Source organism: Hippocampus guttulatus, chromosome 9 (assembly GCF_054856545.1).
Source record: "Hippocampus guttulatus isolate MCC_2025c chromosome 9, RoL_Hgut_1.0, whole genome shotgun sequence".
NCBI classification, from domain to species: domain Eukaryota; kingdom Metazoa; phylum Chordata; class Actinopteri; order Syngnathiformes; family Syngnathidae; genus Hippocampus; species Hippocampus guttulatus.
The window spans coordinates 17,874,651-17,891,849 of NC_141269.1; the positions used below are offsets into that span (position 1 = coordinate 17,874,651).

A 17,199-nucleotide genomic window follows, 5' to 3' on the forward strand; every position below is an offset into this window, starting at 1 on the left:
TCGCTGGACCCATCACTAATGGTTACCCTGGATGGATTTTGTTTGATTTCTTTGTGATTTTTGAGGTCCTCTGGCCCACTTTATTCCTGTGGATGAAGGATTAGGGGCTCTAAGCCCTCGTTGTATCCGATGACCGGCAACCCGAGGCCAAGGCCAAAGCCAAGGACTTGACTCAGAGGCCAAGGCCAAGGACTTGACTCCGAGGCCGAGGACCAAGGACCGCCCTTCGGTCCTCGAGCCGGTCCTCGAGGCCACTTGGTGTTGTCTTGGCACTGAATAACATGCAGAAGTGCAGCACATGCAAGAAAACTCAAAATGGTTTTAATCGGCCACAAAGTTGCAAACAACAAGACATAATGAACAACCACAGCAATGAAAATGAATCTTATTTTTTTTTAAAAAAAGCAGGTCAACTGCTGTCAATACAAATTCATGAAAGGACAAGGACAAGAACAGCTGAGAAGAACAGCAGCTAAGAGACACATAATACGATAAAAAATCTGACAAGAGGGAACGTCCAAAACAGTTGAAACTGTCTGACAAAATACAGCTACAATTGAACCCCCAAAATGAACTGATAATTAAACAAAGTTCAGCACAAAATCATAATTTCAGCAATCCAGAGTGACTGTGACACATGAAAACCAAGTGCAGTACAGTGTCTATCTTTTGAAATTTTGAATCTCTTGAGTCAATTTTTCATTATTTCAGGCGTCACTAACAATACGAACGTCAATTGCACAACTATCCGGATGAATGTTAGCACATATTGAAGTTCTTTTAACTGCAGGACTGTTCCCTCACAACCTACAAAACGGGAGCAAGGATTTGAAGGAAAATGTTTGTTTGTTTTAATATTTATGACCACATGCATATCTTAATCTGTCGTTTCTTATTTTAGAAGAGCCCCACAAAGTATGACCTCATCCTGTTGATGTTAAATGCTCTTGAAAGAGGACTCCATCGAGAAATAAATGGATTGCAACACAAAACGGACATTTACAGTCTTCGCAAAAGTGGAGAAAATGTCTTTCCACAAATACAAAAGCTTCCACTTTTGGTGAATTTCCACAAGCCTTTCGTCTGAATCACCGAATTCGTTTAAATGGCGTCAAATTCCGCAAGACGCAGGGGGGTGGCGGGGCCTTCGTTGACAGATCTGTGAATGGTGTCACTCCATGTTTTTTTTTCCTTCTCAAATAAATCTCATCATTTTTTATAATACTTGTCTTGGTTTCCCTGGACAACACAGGCGGACAGCGTTACTCCCAATGACATGCCAATTGGAATATCTCGATGTAAATCACGACACAAATGGATGTGATTTCCGCTTCTTACTTTCTACCGTCAATCAAACACATTATTACGTCATTCGCCACACCAATTATCGGTTTCTTCCTCGCTGCAAGAGTGTGTGCTGCTTTGAGTTTGTTTACCTCTGCTTGTGGACTTCCGGCAAGTTGCGCGCCAGATGAACATAGATGTGTGTGTGTGTGTGTGTGTGTGTGTGTATATGGACACATTGTGGAATTTATGCCCTTGAGACAGAAAATAACGTAAAAATGCAGCAGAGACATCTCTGTATTCAATTTAGGCTCGCTTACCAAGTGGTAAAATAAGATGGCCGCAAGTGGAAAAAAAACCCCAATATTCCATTCAATGGAGGTTTTCTCAGACGCGTTTATGCGATCAAATGTTTGTGTTTGGAAAAGGAGTAACCATGGGGTATTGTTCGAATTTTAAAAAAACGAATACAAACATGTTCGGCTTTTTGTGGGCATTACATAGACTTTCAAAACCCGAATATTGCTAATATTTGGTCTTGAAGTGGTTCTTGACTGCATACAAACATACATACAACATCAGTGTTCTGAGGCTAATTATAGCTTGAAAAAATATTCAAATTCATCGGTCACTTATGGAAAGCGTCAGACTTGAAAGAATGATGAAACGTCGATTTCCTTCTCTGTCTTGCTCACCCCCTTTCTCCTAATTTAGTTTTCTTCACCCTCTCTGGCCCTCCACCGCATGGGTGGCATCCACCCTGTGCTAGTGATTCTCTGCCCTCTTCCTCCTGACGCGAAGTGAGTCAGCTTCCTGAGCGCCAGAATCCTGGCGTTCGGCCTCCATGTCCTCTGCTCGAAACTCATTCGCCAATTGCTCCTCTGGCTCTCTGTCCTCTTCATTTTCGTCATCCTCCTCACTCCTCTCTGAGTCTGACTCATCTGAGTTGCCTTCTTCCAGGTAGCGATAACCTTTGACCTGTGGACACATGACATCCTTTCTGCAGGGTTTTTGTCGGTCGGCTCAGTGTTACAGAAATTTCACCTGATAAAAAAATCATGATGCTCATAATGTGGCTATAGAAAGTCAACACAAATCCCGGCTCAAATGCTAGGTTTTCGTGACATCAAAAAGGAGACCAAAAATAAATCTGCCAGTTGTGTGACCTGTCAAAGTCAACTTATTTATTTATTTTAAACAGAGAGGAAGTCAAAATAAAAGAGTGAATGTGGTTGCACAAGTTCTGACAACTAGGGTGTGGTTATGTTCACAATCAACCAATCACAATCAACCCCATGTTAAGTGAGAGTCTGCACACATCTGCCGACATGAACTGAATAGATCCAAAACCATTTTTGAAAAATATGTTTTGAGTTTCGGCAGCAAGGGTGCTCTCGTGCAGGGGTCTCAACCATAAGAAGCTGCTCGTCTGGGTTGCGATCCGTTGCAAAGAGATAGAGAACTCATTCATTATTTTTCAATAAATGGAACTGCTTCTGCTAATTTCGTCCACTGGAGACCATCTACCACTTAAACGGCATACTGAAATTTATTTTGCTCATATGATTTGCAGCTAGATAATCAAGATTGTGAACATTTTCCAAATGTACTTGTAATGATTTGTACTAAAACGATGGGGAAAATTCATCCATTTATTCATCTTCCGAACTGCTTTATCCTCACTAGAGTCGCGGGGGGAGCTGGAGCCCATCCCAGCCGCCTTCGGGCAGTAGGTGGGGGACACCCCGAATTGGTTGCCAGCCAATCGCAGGGCACACAGAGACAAACAACCATGCACGCCCACACGCACACCTAAGGACAATTTAGAGCGTTCAATCAGCCTGCCACGCATGTTTTTGGAATGTGGGAGGAAACCGGAGGACCCGGAGAAACCCCACGCAGGCCCGGGGAGAACATGCAAACTCCACACAGGGAGGCCGGAGCTGGAATGGTACCCCTGCACTGTGAAGTCGACGTGCTAACCACTGGACTACCGGGCCGCCGATGGGAAAAATTGAAATAGTTAATTATGGCTTATTAAGCAACAAATATACAGGTCTGGCCCAATTGGGATAAAATGAGGGTGAATATGGCCCGCAAACTAAAATAAGTTTGACATCCCTGTTCTTGTGGTTAGTGCGTCGGCTTTCACAGTTGAGGTTCTTGGTTTGAATCTCAGCTCAGGCCTTGCTGTTTCCAACGTCCCCCTGCACTTATGAATCTTTTCTCGAGGAACTATGGGCCTCGTCCCAAATACCAAAAACATGTTCAGTATTTTAGTCCAACTTTAGTCTTTGTGTTTAAAGTAATTTTGTTTACTTTAAAGACTGCTGAATTCTGTGACATTTTTGAGGGACATTGAAAATATCTTTGGTATAAAATGAACTGCAATCATTTGTGTTTTGGTAGATTACAGTGTAATACATGCAGGACTGGTTTGGTCACCTTGTGCCTTGGTCGAGGGATGCGGGGCAGCCTAGGGCGCACTTTCTTGGCAAGGCGGCGCTCCATCAGCCAGTAGCAGTAGCAAGCTAGCAGTAAAGTTGCGAGCAGGATGGCAAGTTTAGCCTTAATTGTGTGGGGAGAAAGACTGGATTAAAATATGACATTTCATTGACAACATGAACGGCAATACAGTATAATGTATTTTCCGTCGGCTCTTTCTAAAACACTTTCCCTACATTTCTACCCCCTCCAATTCATGCCAAGAAGGTTTTGGAGTTGAAAACACAAATCTTTGAAAATGTGTTGACAGTTTTTGGAAGACGCTGTGTTTTGTGGATGTTGTTGAAAACTTCCAACTAATCAGTATATACTGTCTGTCAGTATCTAAAGCCTCAAATAGGCAGAGGAAGTGCAATTGATGCTGATGTACATAGTTTTTTCTTAACAAAGTGACTGACTCGCTGGTGTGGCTTTCATTTTCAATAAGAATGGGCCGGGCGATGATTTAACTGATTGTTAACACAAAAAGATATGCTGCATGAATTAAAAACAAAGGGTGAAACATACCTACTTTGGGTTGGCTGTTGTGGAAACACATTTTCTAGCCCTGTGAGAATTGACAACTTTCGGCACTATTATCCAGCTCTCTCACTTTCTTAATTCGAGTTTGTGTAAATTTTATTTACTTTGCTTCCCCAAATACACCTAACCCGGCATGAAAAAAACTTTACAAGAATACAACACTGCAAATATGGACATTCCATTCATTGAGAATATTACAATATTGCACTTCAGGATAAATACCCTAATACGATCTCAAGCACACAGTCACCCAAACAAACATAGTCGCATATACTGTATACAACAAATGTGACGTAAATTCTCACACCTTCTAGTTAAATTCAGACACAGATACTTAAATGAAGACACTGGTAAAAGCAGAAGAACTACTTAAGCAGTTGAACCAAAGTGCAGATGCGACTTTTAATCCGACCGAGAGGCCTCTTCCCACACTCGGCCTCTGAGCCGGGCCCCTCCGGCGGTGAAAACTGTAATATTTGTTATTTGATATTTGTTGATTGTTGTAAAAATCAACAAATATCTGTACTTTGTTGATTTCCACCACTGATAAAGTCACTTACCCTCATCGGCAACTGTGACCAGAGGTAGACTGCAAAGATGGCAATGGCTTGTAACCAGTGATAGATCGTGTAGACAAAGTCCAGACGTTCCTTCTCCTCCGCATATAAAATGCCAAGCAAGGCTGAAACAGACACACACAGACGAAAATATGCCTGCTTCTATCGTAATCCACAGCACATGCACGTACCACCACATCTCGGGTGCGACTCACTGCTGACTCCAGTCTTATTCAGGGCCGTCCCAAGCCCCCACAGCATAGAAATGATCAGAAGAGAGGCCTCATACTCAGGGTGTCGAGGACTTGGCGAAAACACCATGAGTACCACCAACAGCACCAAATGGACACTGGCTCCTGCTGCCAGACACACCCACCGCGGGAGGCGGAGGAGGCAGAGGGACAGGAAGGAGAAGATGGAGCACGACAGCCCGTAGACCACAATTAAGAGCCACAGTTTTTGTAGGCCCAAAGTACAAACACCATAGGACTGTATGGAGAGAAATGATTGATTAATATATATACACTTGGCTTGATATTGTGCTTTTCCGCGTGTATCAACTGTATCTAGTACAGTGGCACCTTGACTTTGGAGTCCTTCAAATCCAGATTTCGCCCATTTTTTTTGCCTTTAGTTAACAGAAAATTGGCTTCCAAAACGCTGCCATTAGATGGCCACCAGACGGCGGCAGAGGACCTCACAACGTCCAGTCAATTCAAGAGGTTACCTAGCAAGCACGCAGTCTGTTGAGTTTTATGCTCGCATCTTCCATTTTTTCCGATTAAAATCATTTCTTTGCTGTGGACCTTTGTAATCTGCTGAATGTGTGCAAAAGCGTGGTGAAAAATGCAAAATCAAAAAACCGTGAAGCAATTTGATTTACAAGCATGGAACAAATTAAACTTCTAAGTCAAGTTATCACTGTACTGTACTACTTAATGAATTAACAGTGAATTTGGATGACAGTTAAGTACCAGGCTGAGTCCGGTGATGGCGAAGAGGACTTCCAATCCACTGTAGACAAAGAAAGGGCAGAGAAGCCGCAAGCGGTAGTCCCTCAAATGTTTGAAAGGAAGCTGGAAGATGTTCCCCCAGCCAATACTGCGCAGATCGATCTCCTCTGTTGGGCGGTACGCAGCACCACACAGCAAAAGGAACTGAATGAGGTAGAACAATTGTACTTTGTTTAAAAAAAAAAAAAAAACGGGGATTTTTAAAGTTAGAGAAAAATTAATCAAAAGATATGTATCTACATCATTGAAGTCCATGAAAGCTTGATTTCTCACATAAATGTTGCTTCGTGCAGAAAAATGGTGCTAATTATGGGATTTACTGTTTATAGTGTACCGGTACTCATAGTTACGTGTGCAGGCACACATCTTTAAGTTACACATATTTTCTCTATGACCTGGAGATCAGGAAATAAATATTGCTGCATTATCATTGACTAATTCAAATTCAATCCATCTAGTTCAATTGCAAAATGCTAAAAGGCGTGATGATGAACTCAATTATTGTATGCGTCGAAAGATCTAGTTTATTCGATTTAGAGCTCGTAAAGAGCTTATTATTCCTTCATTAACCCTTTCGGGACAGCGGTTACTCCAATGGGAGAGCTTACCATGTTATCAGGGTGCGTGAAAGGGTTAAAAGGTTGGATTGTTTTTACATTATGTCAGAGTGTGTGTTGTTGTAAACGAATGAAACAGAAGAAAGAACAATGCATTTAAACTCTGTGGATTGCGGGGTCTTTGTAACAAGTCCGAGCACTTACAATGATCATGGAAAGGAAAGCAAAGCCCATAAGCACGCTTTCCACGATGATCAACTTCATGGACTGGGGTAGACTTTTCAGCACCGTAGTGTTCAAATCTGGAACCACACCACTGATTTTGGCCCCTGGGAAGCAAATGACAAGAAAGTTCAGCCAGGACTATCTGGAATACCAGGTTAGGAATGTCATACAGTGACAACTCCAAGCTGAAACCTTGAAGATTCATTTTAACTAAATAGTCGCTAATTATAAAAGTGAAAGAAATCTTGATTTTGGAAATAGTCTGAGCAGTCAAAATTGAATTTTGAGACACTGGATGCATGAGATGTACCGGTACTATAATATGACGCCGTTTCCCTCCGGAGGAAACTCAGCGAAATAGTGTTCCACAAAAAATGTTCGATGATGATGCAAATAGTCATCCACCACTGTAGTTCATTCTAAATGTGTTTTGATTGGCGTGAGGTCAGGAAACTCGATTTCCGCAACACCGAACTGATCCAAACATGCATATATGTACAGTACGTATCTTGCATACGCTTGTCCACCGTGTCCTCTGAGATAGAACCAATTTAGAGGGGAAAACAGAGGGGAATAAGGGTTTGTTATATTTCTTAGCTTTTTTCCCGCCAAAATACATTTAACTGGGTGTTAATTAGACACGGATTTTCACTCTTTGCTGGCTGCCCAGGTCCTTATGCCACCACAAATAGCAGGGGTCCACTGTAAAAGGGAAAATATCGGCGTTTAAAAATGGAAAGAAAAAAAAACTGGTGAAATGCCATTAAACATGTTTGTGCAAGTAACGTTTAAGTTTTTTCTTTTAGTTTTAGACATGTAGAGAAGAGAAAGCTTTGATTTAACATTCTAACAAAATGTACCAAGAGCTCCCATTGCCCTCAGCATGTCTCAAGTTAAATGAAACTCTCAACATATCAGTAAGTCCCCAAAGGTTTCTATTGTCAACTAAGTTTTCCACAATTTCAAAACTTTTTATTTCAGATTTTTATTTATAATTTCAAACTATTAATTTTCTAACAAATAAAAAGTGTATGGAATTTTTAAATAAACGAAGGAATACATCAAGAGTTCCCTGAAGCTGACCTCGTTTTAAATTGATCTCTTATTGGCCTTCATATTTTTAAAAGAGGCAAATGTCGATCGTCGACAAAATGCCAAATGTCTGCATCGAGAAGCAAACGCGCGCACACACACACACACTCGTATTTTTGCTGTGTCACTACATAATGCTGAGCTCAAAGTTTACAATGATGGTGCAGTGTACCCATGTGACTTTACCACAGCTTTTGACGTTGAAGAGAACGTGATTTTCGTCAAGAATGTGGTCATTGAGGAGGAGACGCATGGGGAACTCGGCAAAGACGAAGCTCAGCTAGTGAGAGACACAAGGAAGACAAGCTGTTGTAGATGATGGAGGCAAAACAAAATTGTATTATGAGTCTCGGTCATCAGACCTGCAATCGGCCAACAAATATCTAAATATAAGATCACTTTTTAAAAGAATAATTATTATATTCATAACTTGGTGAAATAGCTTCAACTTAAATGTGCGTTTTATTTCAGAAACAGATGTTTTTTGTTTGTTTTTTAAAATACCAGACACTGATTGGTGCCACATTTGTGTCTGTTCAGTTTATCTGCGGCGTAAGGATGCATCATCCCACTGTCGGCTTACGCTGGATCCAGTGTTTCGTGGAGCCTTTCGGCTAACTGTAAAGTCATTGCTTTGCATTTTATTGTCAAATGGCGTCTTTGTCAGTTAATCAACGTGTTCTCTGGTATGTTGTCATCTATAAGTACAAGTACGATTTCGGTATTTTGCTTCCTCTACTTGGAAGAGGCTGCAAGGTCATAAACCTCTGTTTCATAGTTCCAAAAGTTGATTGATTGATTTATGTTTGATATGCAGTGGTTGCAGAGTCCTAATAAGCTATTGCCTGGGAGGATAATGATCATTTGTGCTGTTTTGAAGCACATTAAAATGGGAAATGTTGTTCATGTTTTATGCATGTCCAGACTGAATGTCACATTTTTGTATGAGTGGCGGAGGAACTCACATGGAAGATGACACTGAAGATTGACTGGAAGATGATGATGTATTTGTGGCACACTCCCTTTGGGATCTTCTTCTGCTCCTGTACATGCTCTTCCTTATAGTTGACGTATTCATAATACTGTTGTGCCATCCTGTGTGTGTTGTGACAGTACGACTAGTGACAAATAACCTTTTGGGGACTTCGGTGCAAAGGTAGTGTTTCTCAAACCACATAAAAATGGAAGTCAAATCATATTTTACCTCACTCAATGTTTGAAAACAAAGTTATTTAAGAATGAATGCAAATATGTTGACCTCAAAAGTGAAATACAACTGAACTGTACTTAACAAATGTACTGTAGTGAATAACACTATAAAGTTGAAGCCAGTGCCGAATTATTAAATTCAGTGATTCGACACATTCCACAAAAGGGGACCTGCATACCACCTGCTCATGATGACACACATAATGTCCCTCCTTCCATCCGTTATCTGAAACGCTTAACCTTACAAGGGTTGCAGATTTTCCAACTTTTGTCCGAAAAGCGCAGGTAAACAAATGCGCTTTATGATCCGTGCCCTTTCTCACCTTGTGATATAATTTCCAAGGGAGGCCCAGAGTGGCACAATGGCCACACCGATGGCAACAGCAGACGGAACCAAGGTGTAGTAACGCTCCCAGTAATTGGTCGAGACAAAAAAGGCATAGATTCCGGAAGCCAGAAACATCATCCACTTTGTTCCTAGAAACCTTGGATGAAGACATTAGGTAGAGATGGCTTATCAGAGCACCACTGTCTGATAGAATGAGCTGTTGTACATCTACCTGATGAGAATGGGGGTGTACAGCAGCCCTAATATGGGCGTGACGTTGATTCCCCTCAGCATCTTCCGATCAATGTCTTCGAGACCGAGGTTGCTATACTTCACTTCGCGATAAGTCATATCATAATGAAGGATAAGCTGCATCTGCAATAACCCTGGAGAATGCACAATCACAAAATAGGCAACTGAGTTTGTGGCCGCGTCTCCGGATGCACGCCAAACGATGACAGAGCCTTCTTACCCATGTACACACTGTACATAATCATGGCTCCAACGCTGGCTGCGAGAACATTCTTGATAACTCCAAATCGCTTCCTCCTGTAGTATTTTCTCTCTTCCTCCTCCTCATTGTATTCTGCCTGTGGACCCAAAAACTCCTCCATCTTTGGGAAACAGTGGTTAAATGTGACCAGACCACAAGAAATTAAAACAGAAGCATCACCTGCAGGAAAAAAGTTACTTCAACCCGAAAGTCTGGTTATCACAAGGACAAGATATTGAAGGTTTGATTAAACACTGTGTAGCAGAAAGCTCACCTGGCCCTGCATGTTGTCTTCTTGGCCCACATCCAGCATTTCATTCGCAGCGCCATTGGGGGCTGCTAAAATCTGATCCGTTTCTTTGAGCTCTTCCTCCAGATTCATGGCTGCCATCTGGTGACCACAAGGAATACAACACCAAATTAATGAGCATTGCAAGCACTCGCTGTAATCGTGTACTCATCCAATGAAATCTTTATTTACAAACAATATGTTCCGAATTGGATTCCAAATATTTTGCTAATATCAGGGTAACTACTTCTTGAATGTGATTGATTAATTTGATGACCCAAACATGCACAATGTCCATTCAGATCCACAATTTCACGTTTGCTTGTTTTTTGTTTGTTTTTTATTGAACACATAAGCACATAACAGAAATTATTTTCGTAAGAAATAAAAAGAAGAAGACAAAACATATATGGTCATCACCAAGCACAGTTTAGATGTTCAAAAGGGAGTAAGAAGGAGAAAATGTATACAGTCAAACCCCTTGTTCATGTCCCCACAAAAGGTGGACAGGCATGAGCCAGATGATCAAACATTGATGGACTGCATTTTACTTGGCTGCAAAATAACCTTAATTTGATTTACTGATGATGTATTACAGTAGCATATCCTTTTAAAAAAACTACAAAGGCAAATGCAGATGAAATACATTTCTTACACAGGTTCTATATATGTGTGTGTGTGTGTGTGTGTGTGTGTGTGTGTGTGTGTGTGTGTGTGTGTGTGTGTGTGTGTGTGTGTGTGTGTGTGTGTGTGGTGGGAGGAAGGCAGAGATTTCTTGGTCTGTTGAAGTGACTGAAAGTTTGGTCATTCGACTGTGAATTAAACCGTGTTTTTTATTAGTTGCGGCCATTGACATCTGAAATCTGGAGTTGATGAACATCACCAAATTGTAAGTTTCCACCCCGGCAATACTTTGCCAGACCTTCAGTGCAGTCACCTTCGCTTGCTTGATTGTGCCTCTTGCTGTCTTCACTTTTGTCATCTGATTCACACCTGTTTTTGTTTTTTTTTCTTCCCCAAAATTGATGAACTCAGAGATTGGTTGCCACACTGCTATTGTTTTGAACACACCCCTTTGAACTATTTGCCCAATTGCACAGCCTTCGGAGTGTGCCTATTATGAATGCTGGGTCTTGTTTGTTTTCTGAGAATCTACTGCACCTACTGGTAACTTGTCTGGCATGTAACAATAAAAAATATACAAAAAAAACAGGGATTTTCTGGTTAGTCACATTGCACTGCTATTATTTTGAACAGCACTGTACAATAATTTCTCTGTGGCGTTTTTGGGGAAAAACGAATTTGTGGTGTGCGGTTGTCAAATGACCAAAACTCAGAAAACAGGTAAGCCGTGAGCAACAGTAATTTTCAGTTGACAGCAAGTGGCAAAATGGCAGTACGATGGATAAAAACAGATGGATTTAGTTGCTCAATTCATATTCCACAAATAATGCGATATTAATCCGAATGTTTAGGTGTGGGGGGGCAGCTAAAACATTATCTACTCTTCTCGGAAAATGCAAAGATGGCGGCAGTCGACTGGGGATTTTGTGGGGAGCTGGAAGAATGCCTGATAACTCGCCCTCTCTTTCCGAAGTGATTAATTCCTGCCATGGGTTTTAGGTCAGGGTTCCGAGCAACTTTTTCCACATCAAATTCATATGTGACGGCCCTCATGGAGCTTGCTTTCTGCACCCTTCATCAGTACTGGATTGGCGAAAGAGAAAAAGACCTTCCGCAAATTGTTTCCACAAAGAGAAAGTTCAAAATGTGTCTGCAAAATAAAGACGTCAGATTAAATGGGAAATACAGGTTTCAGTCCTGATGAATAACGAATGTTTCTCTACTTTTTGCATATCACATAGGCTACGGTACTATAGTTCCTCCCTGTCCTTCCTTGTCATTTAATAAATTATTCTTACTTCTCTGTGTAACTTCCCCATTGCAATGAATTTGTTAATTTCTTTTCCGTCGCTTCACTCAAATCTTATAAACTCTTTACTTTTAATGAGCCCCCATTGAATTTTGAAAGATTTACACATCACAAGCCCATTTCGTTTCTTCTAGACAGCTAATAAATTAACTGTGTTACATGTATGTTGAGATTATGAAATACACGTACACATCTTCAGAGCATAAGTACTACTACTATTTAGAATATGGGCGTGATTTTAAAAAGCAAATCATACCATTTAAGGCTGGATTAAACTAGTCTAATAACGGCTTGTTACCTGTGAAATCTTTAAATCTCTTAAATGATTATTGACAACTTTACAAGTTTAGCATAGGCTACTTGAATTATAAACAGTTAAAACACAACTGCTGCTTGGGGTTTATGTTAAGCACAGAAAGCAAAAGCGCGTGCTTTCCAATGCCGAGATGTACTAAAACATTCAAACATCTCGTCGTATCGTGCACTCTCACCTCAAGTGGTCATACGCAGCAAGCCACTTACCATGTCTGACACACTCGAATCGAGTCGTGCGGAGCGTGAAGACGTCCAGTGCCCACCGAAGGGACAAGCACCAGTGCTGAGCCTCTCCTTACACGTCGCGGATAAGTTAGTCTTTCGTTTTCCAATGTGAGGGCCACAGGTATATACTTACAGGAGTTTCGAGAGGAAACGAAAGCCACTTTTTCTTCACTTCCTCCCAATCTGCTCGTGTTTATTTTAAAGGGCCAGGCACAAATTTGCCGCCTCCCTCAATGGCTGGAATGATCGTTCCAATATCCGCTTCAACGTTTATTGCTAACACTCATGTTTACTCCATCAAATAATCAAATTGCTTTATTCGGGTTAGGAGTGGGGAAAAAAACATCGCAGCCCCGATGATATGCAGTCGGACGGCTGACGGGGAGGTTAAAGGCAACACAGAATGAAATGGAAATTTAAAAAAGAAAATACACGGTCCACCTATAGCACAATATGGACAAGAATGACAGAATAAAGTATGTACAGGTACATGATAAAATGTGTGGAGGGTAGCAATGTCCTACATAAATCAATGTCTTCCAACATTTGTATGTGTGTTTTGAGGCTTTTTCCCCCAGACAACTGTTCAACTACCAAGCACATGTTCAATAATCCTCACATTGCTTTCAAATACCGGACAATGTTTCACATTCAACTCACTCTTTAACCTAGTATATGCACTTTTAAATAGTTTTTAAGTCAAATGAAATAATGTCGATATATACAGCGGACCCCGCATAATCACAGTGTTTTTCAAAGCCTGCTCCCCCATGCATTTTAATAGGCGTCAATGTTATGCATTTTTTTTTTAAATATATATACAGTATATATACTGTATGTGGATTTTCGTGAACACGAGCCGTCCACTCTAGCGCCTATCACGGGGCCCTTGGTTGCTTAAAAATGACCCACGGGGGTAGTAAAAATATATGTTAAGCATGCCGTGTTAGAAGAGGAGAAGCTAACTTCTCATAATGAAGAGGGTCCTGATTGCTACTGGCTGTGATGAAAGTTGACAGGTGATTAACTTGCAACTGCAAGCAGGTCAACGGAAAGTACAGTAAGCCTTGAACTAAAGATAAACTTGTTTCTGATATATTACTGTAATTCAAAGTCTAAGTAGGACTGATCAGCTAAAGTAAAAAATAAAAATGAAATAAAACTAAAATAATAAATGCAAACATATCCAAGGACTCCACTTTGATGGACCAGGCCTGGTCGAATACATTAGTCCACCTCCAGAGAGGCTCTTAAGACTGTTTCTGAAGGATGTGAAGGTGTACAAAATGCTCAGACACTTTCATGTAATCCTTGAAAGCAGCCAACAGTTTGTCCCACTGGACCCAAATGAATTTAAAATTCTGACGTGTTTGCCCAAACACCACCCAAACAAAACTCTTCCTTTTAAGAATCCACACAAGCTAAGTCCATTGCCATTATAGATTATTTTTTTTAAGTCTTTGACATCTTGTCCTGTTCTTGGTGTTGCTATCCGCTGCCGACAGCTGCTTTCCTCATCATATCCTCATCTTGGACCGAGAGCTCCGTTAGCTTGCGTCCCAGCCTCTCGTGGAGGTCCAGGTATTTGGCCACGCATCGGTCAAGGCACACAGACTCGCCCTTCGTCAGCTCCGGCTCTTTGTAATGTGGGGGCACACATTTTCGGTGGCAGGCGTTGGTCATTCTGCAAATGAAGAGTGTATTTGAGCTATTATGATTTGTGGTCTAACTTTTTACCATCCGGTGAAAAGTTGTATCGATTAGTGAGATATGCAAAGTACACCAGCAACTAAAATCATCGTTGCATTAGACATTTGTCTATACAGTTAAGTCTGGGTGGGGTTTTTTTGTTTCTTTTTTTTTTTTTATATGATGGACCACAGATAATGTTCATCTGAATCACTTTATAAGGCCTGAAAGAATGTTCAACCGGACAGCAAATTCCACGGAAGTATGGATCTAACAATGGGGAGTAAACATGTTTGACTGGAAAACTAGGTTGAACCTATTTGCAAATATGTTTGAATGTACTTGTAGGCTAAATCCTAAAAACGGCATTTTTTTCCCACACGATGCCACAGGGTATTGACTTGCACATATCCAAGGGGGAAAAAAGCATTTGGCCCTCAGCAATACGTTCAAAAATGAGTTAAGTAAACATTGTTCATAAATGTTATGGTTTTATGCCTGCAGTGCATGATTTCCTTTTGACATTTTTCCCCGATAAGGGCACTCGTAATGTGCATGAGCAAGTTGCGCATGCACATACCCCACAGTATTACGAGGAAAATAAATGGTGTTGCATCTTTGCACTAACCTTGCCTGCAAGCTGAATTCTCATAGTACTTGCAAGTTCACAAAAAACAGAGAATCCAACTTGTCCGGAGCCAGCTCATTTTGTCGGAGTGGCGCCACTGGAGTGTCAGACCAATCACAAAGCAACAGTGAATGGGGGAGGGATATGCGATTGTGAGGAAAACAAGAAGCGCAGTGGGCGGAAGAAACAAGCAAACCAAACAGGCAACATTCAGATAGTTGCATGGACACCACAATTAAATAAATAGATCATATCGCCCTTTGTCTGCATATTTACGTTGCAAAAAACGACAACTGTCACTCAACGCCATGATGCTATCTATGCCAATCATTGAGGACTCAGCTGGTCAAAACATGGCACATGCCAGTGACTACATCTTCGTCCGTTGCCATGATTCGTTAAACCAAAAGTTTGGTAGGCGTACACAAATTGCAGCATCACCCAAGGTGTCAGTTAGTGATGGGAATTCCGGCTCTTTTGGGTTAAGCTCACTAAAAAGAGCCTCTTTTGGCTACCAAACGGCTCCTCAGTTTTTTTGTTGCTTAAATTAATTTACTACCAAAAATAATGTAAAATCATGTGTAAATTGAAATACTAATGTAATAAATATACAGTATACCAACTATTTATTATTTATATTCTTCTGAACATACTCAACATGGAGTACAATGCGGAGTGCTACAAAAAATAAATTACAAAGTACAAAAACAAAGACCCACCTCAAAACAAGGTCAACAAAAAGTTCCAATCTCTGATTGTCTATATTTATAAGCTTTTAACTATTTACAGTAAAACAACACAAGTAAGCTTTGATTACCGCACAACAAATTAAAATTTGATATTGGATATTTTAACCTTGCAGTCTTCACGCTGCATTTGAACCATCTATTAAGTTGAAATGAGTCCAAATTTCACTGCGTTTCCTATCCATTTTCTCACCTTTCCACTTTCCACCGTGTTTTTTTCTCTGTAGCGCAATCGAGCTCTCTCTCGTCTCCCCGTCTCTCCTGTTCGTGTGCTGCTCTCTGTGTGCCGCTGTGTCTCTTACTCCTCCCCATTCTCTTCCTGCAGTGTGTGCGTGCGTGCGTGTGCGCGCGCGTGTGTGTAACCTTCCCCTCCCTCTTCTACCACGGATCTTGACCAATCACGTGCGGCTTTGGAGAAAATTAGGAGCCGGCTCCCGTCGTTCACTTCAAAGAGCCGGCTCTAAGAGCCGGTTCGTTCGCAAACGACCCATCACTAGTGTCAGTATTGTACTGCACATTAACCGGCAGATCACATTGGAGCAGTGTCCCAGAATGTTACACACACTGTACTTTCGGGGAATACATTAATAAGTGGCTTTACTGCTTCGTTAACATTTATTGGTGATCGATTATGGCACCGATTTGCGTACACTTTTGTTGGTATTGGGGTTAAAATCCTCCGTAAACAGGATCCGCAGTGAAATGGTGACGTAGATCCAAAGTGGACTGAAATGTAATTTGGAAATATGTAACAGTTGATAGGCATGCGTCAGAAGCGTTATTGCTAGGGAGTAACTATGTTAATCGTGAGGACGCCTCTATAGCATTCAGTTCCCACACGATACATATACGGTAAAAGATATCTGCAAAACGAAGATACGGATGCGAGGATATCGCTGGACATTTTTGGCCGTTTTCTGTGCAATTGTGATCTGTGAACTTTGTCAAATATTTTAATAACAGCTGTCACGTTCATTACGGTGCTCTGAAGAACCAAGGAAGCATGTGTCGTGGTGATGAAACATTTGTCTATTGCACGTGCTTTCAATGATTATTATTGAACAATACGTTTTCTTTGTCGTGCTTAACGTGAACACAAGTGCGGAAAACGTTGACCCGTGTCAACAGTTAAGACCCGGTGCATAGACAATTTTACAGACAGTATTTCGAAGTGATTCCTCTTACGCTGCTGCATTGGTTCTTTTAATAACTTATCACCTTAATGCTAAGCGGGAGAGCAGTATTTCAATGAATGAACACAGCTAGCTCTCATTAGCTGATTGCGACTTTACCGGTTGTACATATCAGCCATCATCTCCACTTCCAGCTCCGCCGCCAGCTGTTGAGCCCTCAAGGGATCCATGACTGTATTGGAGTGCAGAACGCTGTCTTTCTGACCGCAAACACACCGTCGTAGTGACCTGTTCTCCCTGGACAGTGGCGAAGTTCCTTGCCGGTGAGGTTTGCATAACCTTCAAGCCCGAACCACACACGTGCAGTCACATTTCCGCCACCACTTCCGTTGTCAATAAAGTTCAATTCAAATAAGACGAGTAAAGGCAGCGCGCCCTCTATTGTGCTCAATATGT

General features: G+C 41.3%; 2 protein-coding genes across 3 annotated transcripts; both read right to left on the bottom strand.

The window, feature by feature from the left end:
* Positions 1–299: 299 nt before the first annotated feature.
* On the bottom strand, positions 300–12,673 carry unc93b1 (unc-93 homolog B1, TLR signaling regulator). 2 transcript variants are annotated; one of them, XM_086119708.1, is made up of 13 exons: positions 12,530–12,673; positions 10,060–10,176; positions 9,765–9,882; positions 9,525–9,678; positions 9,288–9,449; positions 8,721–8,850; positions 7,942–8,035; positions 6,643–6,767; positions 5,843–6,025; positions 5,084–5,357; positions 4,872–4,993; positions 3,730–3,852; positions 300–2,262 (listed from the first exon to the last, which is right to left on the bottom strand). In XM_086119708.1, the coding sequence occupies exons 1-13, from the start codon at positions 12,530–12,532 to the stop codon at positions 2,050–2,052; spliced, it is 1,818 nt and encodes a 605-aa protein (XP_085975834.1). In that variant the 5' UTR covers positions 12,533–12,673; the 3' UTR covers positions 300–2,049. The 2 variants fall into 2 exon arrangements, with proteins under 2 accessions (XP_085975834.1, XP_085975833.1); XM_086119707.1 differs by having other exon boundaries at positions 9,765–9,906.
* Positions 12,674–12,844: 171 nt separating this feature from the next.
* timm10 (translocase of inner mitochondrial membrane 10 homolog (yeast)) lies at positions 12,845–17,114 on the bottom strand. The gene is made up of 2 exons (XM_086119710.1): positions 16,903–17,114; positions 12,845–14,231 (listed from the first exon to the last, which is right to left on the bottom strand). Exons 1-2 carry the CDS (start codon positions 16,971–16,973, stop codon positions 14,036–14,038), a joined length of 267 nt encoding a protein of 88 aa, XP_085975836.1. The 5' UTR covers positions 16,974–17,114; the 3' UTR covers positions 12,845–14,035.
* Positions 17,115–17,199: the final 85 nt, after the last annotated feature.